This window comes from Ipomoea nil, unplaced genomic scaffold, assembly GCF_001879475.1.
Source record: "Ipomoea nil cultivar Tokyo-kokei standard unplaced genomic scaffold, Asagao_1.1 scaffold1043, whole genome shotgun sequence".
Lineage (NCBI taxonomy): Eukaryota > Viridiplantae > Streptophyta > Magnoliopsida > Solanales > Convolvulaceae > Ipomoea > Ipomoea nil.
The window spans coordinates 10,578,315-10,585,947 of NW_017617471.1; the positions used below are offsets into that span (position 1 = coordinate 10,578,315).

Genomic DNA, 7,633 nt, shown 5'->3' on the forward strand with positions numbered 1-7,633 from the left:
GATAATATAGTCAAGATTGATTATAATTGTCAATAAAATAATTGTTTGCAACTTTAAAAAAACGCTAGTCTAAAAATAATAGTGTAAATAAATACTACATTTGGTTTAAATTTCTCTAAGTCTTCTTAATTCTCTTTTGGGTAGCATTGTCATTCTCTTCATCTTCAATACATATCCTTTTATGTTCTTTTGTATTGGTAGTATGTCATGTTCAGTTGTGCATTTATGATTATGCATTTGATGAATGAAATAATAATAATAGTAAGAGAAATCATGTTTTATGAATTACTTACATTTTCATCTTCCAGAGCAATGAGCATGTACTTTTTCCCCGGTATTGCAATTGCATTATTTGGTTCATTTTTCTTAATGACACGAACTTTACAACTTCATTCCACTGTTTGCGTATCAATATCAATTAACTTGAGTTCACTTGTCATGTTTAATATCCTAATGTCATCGGTAATGTTCATAAACAATGTTAGCACATGATATCCTAGTGTCATCGGTAATGTTCATAAACATGTATAACACATGATATACAATGTTAATATACTTTAAAGTATATTATGTGTTAACATTGTTTATAAACATTACCATGACACTAGGATATTAGACATGACAAGTGAACTCAAGTTAATTAATATTGATACATAAATAGTGAAATAGAGTTGTAAATTTCGTGTCATTAAGAAAAATGAACCAAGTAATGTTATTGCAATACCGGGAAAAAAGTACATGCTCATTGCTCTGGAAGATGAAAATGTAAGTAAATTCATAAAACATGATTTCTCTTACTATTATTATTATTTCATTCATCAAATGCATAATCATAAATGCACAATTGAACGTGACACATTACCAATACAAAAGAAGAGAAGATGATATGTACTGAAAAATGAAGAGAATGACAATGTTATCCAAAAGAGAATTAAGAAGACTTAAAGAAATTTAAATCAAATGTAGTATTTATTTACATTATTATTTTTAGACTAGCATTTGTCAGAATTGCAAACAATTATTTTATTGACAATGATATGGAATATACCTCGGTTTTAAGTTCCAATTCCCTATACATCTGTGCTCTTGTTTTGTAGTCGGGTCGATGTCAAACAGTTCGGGTCATGGTCAAAGTCACAAAATTCCTCTTAACTCTCTAGAGAACACATTATATTGAATAAAAGAGGTTTCTTGGGCTAATTTTTTTTGGCTTCTTCTTTCTAGATTCATACAGACTCTATACAAGTTATTCTACAATTTGTACTATCAAAAGACATATATGATATAGAACAAGTATTTAGTTCTATCAGACAATTATAATTAATCTTGACTATATTATCTTGCATTCGTAAATTTAGAATTACCTATTTAAATACCCAAATTCAACATTTAATTATATATATATACATAAACAACTCCAATATAATCTTGCATTGGTATACTTTAAAGTACTTATTTGAAAATAAACATGGGCATAATCCCAATCACTCAATGCGCGTGAAAAACTAGTTATTATATAAAAGTTGTACAGTTATAACTTCGGTTATCTTTTCTCATTATTATTATCATGCACATACATACATAATGTTTTTTCTTATATTCTTCAATTGTAATAATGTATAGAGACATTATATATTGGAGTAATATAAAAAATAAGTTTGAAATTTGATTTCATTTAAATTTTAATTAAATATTACCATAATTACTAATATTTAGTAATTTATGATAGTATCAAGTATCAACCAATGAATGAAGTGTGACCGGCCAAAATAAAAAGTTGTGTGTCTCTATCTATTCGATTGCGGTGATAGTAACCGGCAGTGGGGAGGTTGTGTGCTCCAAAACATCATGGGGACATAATATGTGGTGGAGGACAGACATAAATATCCAAAGTTCTATATGAAAATAAATCAACAGAAGTTGATTGTTCATAGGACCATTTGGACGATCCAAGACCATGGCTGCACAAAGGAAAAAGCTTCTTGTCCTGAAGGAATGCCTGTGAATGAAATTATATTCAAGCCCAAAATCACTACCAAAGTACATATTTGGTCACCTTCAACTTTCTAAAATTTAAGGAAATACACAGGAGGACTGCTGCAAATCTGCAATTACTAGCAAAGTTGAAATGTGAAGGGGAAACCATCAAAATAAGGGGACAAAATTGAGATTTATTACCATAAGATAAGAAATACACAGTGAAAATTTTCAACTATGAGATGTTGTCATAATCATTTTTAAAGACAGCCCCCAATTATGGTTTGATTCTACCACAGAGACGCCAGCATGCCCCCTTGTGGAAGAGAGATTTCTCAAAAACCCATATTTCTCGAACTGTGACCTATATAAATACAGGAAACCTCAAGATATCAGAGGAAATAATTGTATGTATGGCAAAGAAATAAAATGTTTCGCAAAACAAAATTATGAGAATACAGTGCTGGGTGGGCGAGGGAGAGGGAGGAGAGTGGGGGGGTGTAACGTGTTAGTGTATGCCTACATCATTACTGTATGTCTTTTTCCATCTTTCTGAACAAGGTTACCATTCTTTTCTCCTGATCTATATTATCTGGGTAGTAGAATAATTATTTTTTGCAATATGTATGGAGAACTAGCACCTTAGATTTAAACTGTGCAAAAACTGGCAAGAAAAGTGCGAAATAATAGTTGAGTTTCTCTACCTCTTTGTTTTTATTTCCAGCAATAACAGCTCCATTTGAATTATATGCCTCAAATTTCTGCAAGATAACATATACTTGCTAAATGTCTTCAATGAAACAGAAATAGAAATGGTTTATTTTGACAACAAAAAGGAAGGCATCCAATTACAACTTGTCCCTTAGGTTCCATTGCTTGAAATAAAAAGGTCTTTTTAATACAACTTAACCAAGTAAGCAAAAAAACGCAAACACATAACTTTTTGAAACAGAAAATAGGACCCCTGCGGTAGTTAGTTTACCTGTTTTGTTACAATCTCAAGCGTCAATTGTATGAAGAGTTTACTGAGGTCATCCCGATCAACACCAATCTGCAAACGCATAACTTTTTACAATGATTTCCACATCCACATTAACAAATAAAACCATGTGTGTCGTCAAAACAGAAAAGACTTGGAAAACAAAGTGCAGGAAAATATAGATATAAAATTCTATTTTATGAAGCATAAAAAAATGGCAATGCCAACAACTGAAGAAAAGTTAATAATCAGAAAATAGATTAAACATTAGAAACATCATACAGTTGGAACCTCCCAATTTTAAAGGTTCCTTTTTTTGAGCCACCATAAGCACAGAGATCAATTATGGTTCTCCACAACCCTTGAGGTGACACAAACTCATAAACTATCTATTGTGATAATGTTTTTCCAACTAAATAAAAGCATCATTGTCACCTTCCCAAGAATCATAATGACCATTGACCAATGCATTCCTTTCATTTGGTTTTCCTTTTGTTTATTCAGCCCATCCCCCATCCTCCGCCCCCCCCCCCCCCCCCCCCCCCAAAAAAAAAAAAAAAAAAAAAAAATACCAAACATTGATCAGGAAAGGGTGTTATTAACACATCTTACTCTTCATCTGTACTCTCTTTGTAGTACATTCTAAGATAGCAAAGGGCCACCATTTACAAAACATAAAGAATTAAAATTTATTACTATCTTATGAAATCAAGACTTACCATACGAGCTCGCAGAGTTCGTATTTTGACAACTGGTTCAACAAGCTCCCAGTAAACATGACTCCATACTGATTCTCTCTGCCTGATCTCATTCTTGAGAGCCTGTCTTATAAAAACAGAAAATGACAAATGGCAGGGATTAATGTCCCTTCCGAAGCAAATGTGGAGACACAAATACTGCAGCAGCAAAAGGCAACAATTATTACAAAGTAGTAGCCTAACAAAAGGAGAAAGTACCCACAGAGTACATCTTCTCTGTGACTGATTTTCTCAGTGGTGCTTTATCTCCATTTGCTATATGAGTGTTTATCTGAATAGGAGAAAGCAAAAAATATATTAGCTGGAAAGAAGAAAATTATAATATTATCTATGAAATCTAGCAAAGAATTTCTCTTTATTTTTTGATTTGAGGTGAGAATAAAATCTAAGTAGAGAAGCCAATAGTCCACAAAAAATATGATTGCACAGCAAATCTACAAGACAAAATCTCACCTCTTTGTACAACTCAAGTGCTTCTTCATAGAATTTCTGTTTTGAATACCCAGTTTTGCGCAGTTTAGCAATTGCATAGGCACTTTTGAGCTGAAAGTAAATATTCACAATGTGACAGAAATGTATTGTAATCTAGCAAGGCACCATACAAAACAACTGCATGTGCAAGCAAACATATAACAATATGACTGACCAAGTTCCAAAGACCAAGGAGAGTAGCATAAAGATGAAGGTTGTGAAAGATAAAAAGAGACAGTAAGTGTAACAAAGATCTATCTATGAAGTTCTCTTTCATAGAACAATTCATGAAAATGTCACCAAAAAGACCAATGCAATAGATGAATAAACAAGAAGAAATAATTACCTCTGAAGTGATCTCTTCTTTTATTCTTCTCCAACCAGTTCTTGTGAACCATCTGATAACCAGCATGGTAAGAAAGTGAGTTACATACCTTGCATGCATACATTTAAAATATGCTTGATATAGCATCCATCCAGACCACAGATGATTGTTTCAATTATAATTTATAAGTCATATTTTAAAAATTAAAAGAAAAAATAGCACCAGATCGCCATCAGCCTTATTTCATGGCCTACGTAGATTCTCACAGAAAGTCAGAAACAAGTACATTGATAATCTCACCAACTCTTACTGAAATGAACAGATATGATAAGGTCACATTACACTCATAGGATGAATGCTAATAAGTGACGATGTAAATCAATGCAAAAAAATTGTCAAAGCACCAATCTTGAAATTATAACTGACCTTTTCCAAAAGGGCATTGATTCACGAGTAGCATATGGTTCAAATACAATCCCTGGGCTCAGCATTGAAACTTTAACAGCTGCCTGGTTGCATGGAAGACTAACCATGTTAGCACTCTCATGTCTCCAATGCATCTTGGAAAGCTAGCTGTCTGCCATTTTTGGCCAACACATTCATGGAGAAAATGCCATCTCCAGGACATAAATAATTGCAATATTTCATTCAACTCACAATTATTAGAGATCACTAGTGGTGACACTCACAAACAAATGGAAACTACAATTCTTTATATGTCCTTATCTGCACAGACTGCACTTCATGGAAATTTTGATTGTTCAGCTCAATAAATGTAGCTTATACAAATCTAAACCAGATGTGAACCACATGCATATAGTCCATGTCTTGTCAGGTTTACATATGTAGAAGGCTTCAACAACTTGATTAATGATCACCCCACGAATTGACTTATTATGTTGTGCAATTAGTCAAAAAAGAGTAACATACCATTTGCCGCGCTTGAGGAGGAGCTTTAGCTTGCACTGTAACTGACCGCTGATAACCAAAGTTTGTAGGCTTGGGTTCCTAACAAAAATAATAATAAATGGAATGTTAAAAGGGAGAAATTGTGTGATAAGCAGAATATACAGACAGAAAAATGAACCCAAATAAACAAGAAATCTTCAAGAGAAAACCAGAAAAGGGCAACAATGAAAATGTCTGGAGGAGGCTACAGTCAAAACTAAGTAAACCAAACAATAAGATAAACAGAATGGACATCAGCACTAACTTTTTTGTCAAAAGAATGTTTTACATATAAAAAGGATCAATAAAACAAAAAAAACAATATACAATAGTTAAATTATATCCGTTTTACTCATCAATTACTTACAATTGTTGAGCGAAGCACAGGTCCACCTGATGTCCAAGGAAGACTGCTGGTGTCATTATACAATCTAGATATAGTGTTCCAACTACTAACATGGGTAACTGACCAGAACAGAAGATTGTAAGAAGATGATTAGCAATGTGGCTAAAAACAAAGATACTTTTAAGATTTAACTTAACAAACTACAAGGTCTCGTGCATACATCTATTATTCCAAGAACTACTGTCATGTGGCTTAAATAAGCAAGAGGAATTTGGCCAGCATTCAGTATCTGATGAAAAAGAACAGTAGATTAGTTATGGTATACATGCTCCAGACAGAAAATTTAAGTTGAATAAGATGCAGAAATAGTTTAGATAATCAAGTTGAAATTAAAAAAAAAAAACAAAAAAAAAACTGAACAGCATGATGAGAGAGAGAGAGAGAGACCAGAATTATACTCCAAATTTCAGAAAACATTTTTAAGTTACACTGTCATTTCAGGAAGTAAAAGTACATGATCATATTCACCTACTATGGCTTCCAAAATGTTGATCCAAATAATAATAATAATATGGAACCCCTTCATTTGATCCACACTTGAGAAAAGAATCAAATCAATAGGAACCATATAATAGAATATATAACTGCACATGTGTTTTTTCCACATAATTCAGAACAAAAGAAGGCATCATTCAGCTCAAATTAATAAAATTGAGATTTTCCAGCTGTACACTATAGAAATGATAATCCACAATAATATTTCATAAGCATAATAATATTGCAATAACAAAATGTCAACAAGAAAATATCAACCAACTGTGCACATCAGGAACATTGTCACCACTCATATAACTTCTTGTCGCTCTCTAACAGGTGTTGAATCTAAGATTAAAGAAGTTAATCACCCACAATATACAGCACTTTGGTCATTGTTTCTTAGAAGTTAGGACAAACCAAAATATAATTTTAAGCAACATGCTACTCTATGAAGTTTGCAGTGAACCATCCATAGTATACAGCAACACAATCTTTGGGTCTTAGGTATTTGGACTGTATTATAAGTTTCCAAAATACAATGAGCTATTTTTAAGAAATCTTTTGACTGCTTAAAAATGGGTACACCAAACCTTTTATTGAATTGGATAGACCCTAACTACACATAAAACTTGATCACCTCTTCACATAAAGGGAAATGTAAAATGCATTGGTGGGTCCACTGAGCCTCATTTGATTTATTATTTGGCTTACCACTATAACCACCAACCCCCCCCCCCCCCCCCCCCCCCCCTTCTCTTGATTCTTGAGGTTGTGTATAGAGTCTGTAAAATTGATAATTCAGCTTTCCTTGTAAAAAGGAGAAAACCTTTCCTTAAATTTCAAATGTGAAAGGCTAGAAAAATTAATTAAGAATACAATCTCACGTCTACTAAAGCAAATCCAAGTTACCACAAAAAATGTCAGGCGAATTTCTTGAGCTGCTGTTGAGCCTGTGAAATAAAAAACCACAAAAAATAAAATAAAATAAAATAAAAAATCAACAAAATAGAAACCCAAACGAAAGCTTCCAAAGAAACGAAAGAAGAATATATTTGGGTTTATGTGTGTAACGCAGACACTCCTATTACTAAATGTGTATAAAATGTATAATAATGGGAATAGAAATGAGCATACAAGGAAGAAGAAACCGATCGAATTTCAGTTGCTCGATAAAGGCATCGTTGGAGGTTCCGAACGGAGGTTAATCGTCTCAGGGCCATTTTCTGAGATTGATTGTGATGCCGGAATCAGAAGGGGGGGTTTTTACTTTTTATATGCAAGGGTTTAAGGAA

General features: G+C 32.9%; 1 protein-coding gene across 1 annotated transcript; it reads right to left on the reverse strand.

The window, feature by feature from the left end:
* Positions 1-1,988: 1,988 nt before the first annotated feature.
* LOC109180994 (39S ribosomal protein L45, mitochondrial) lies at positions 1,989-7,633 on the reverse strand. The gene is made up of 13 exons (XM_019330734.1): positions 7,476-7,633; positions 7,251-7,291; positions 6,025-6,093; positions 5,826-5,923; positions 5,441-5,518; positions 4,937-5,019; positions 4,532-4,583; positions 4,168-4,257; positions 3,917-3,985; positions 3,676-3,777; positions 2,960-3,028; positions 2,682-2,738; positions 1,989-2,341 (listed from the first exon to the last, which is right to left on the reverse strand). Exons 1-13 carry the CDS (start codon positions 7,559-7,561, stop codon positions 2,255-2,257), a joined length of 981 nt encoding a protein of 326 aa, XP_019186279.1. The 5' UTR covers positions 7,562-7,633; the 3' UTR covers positions 1,989-2,254.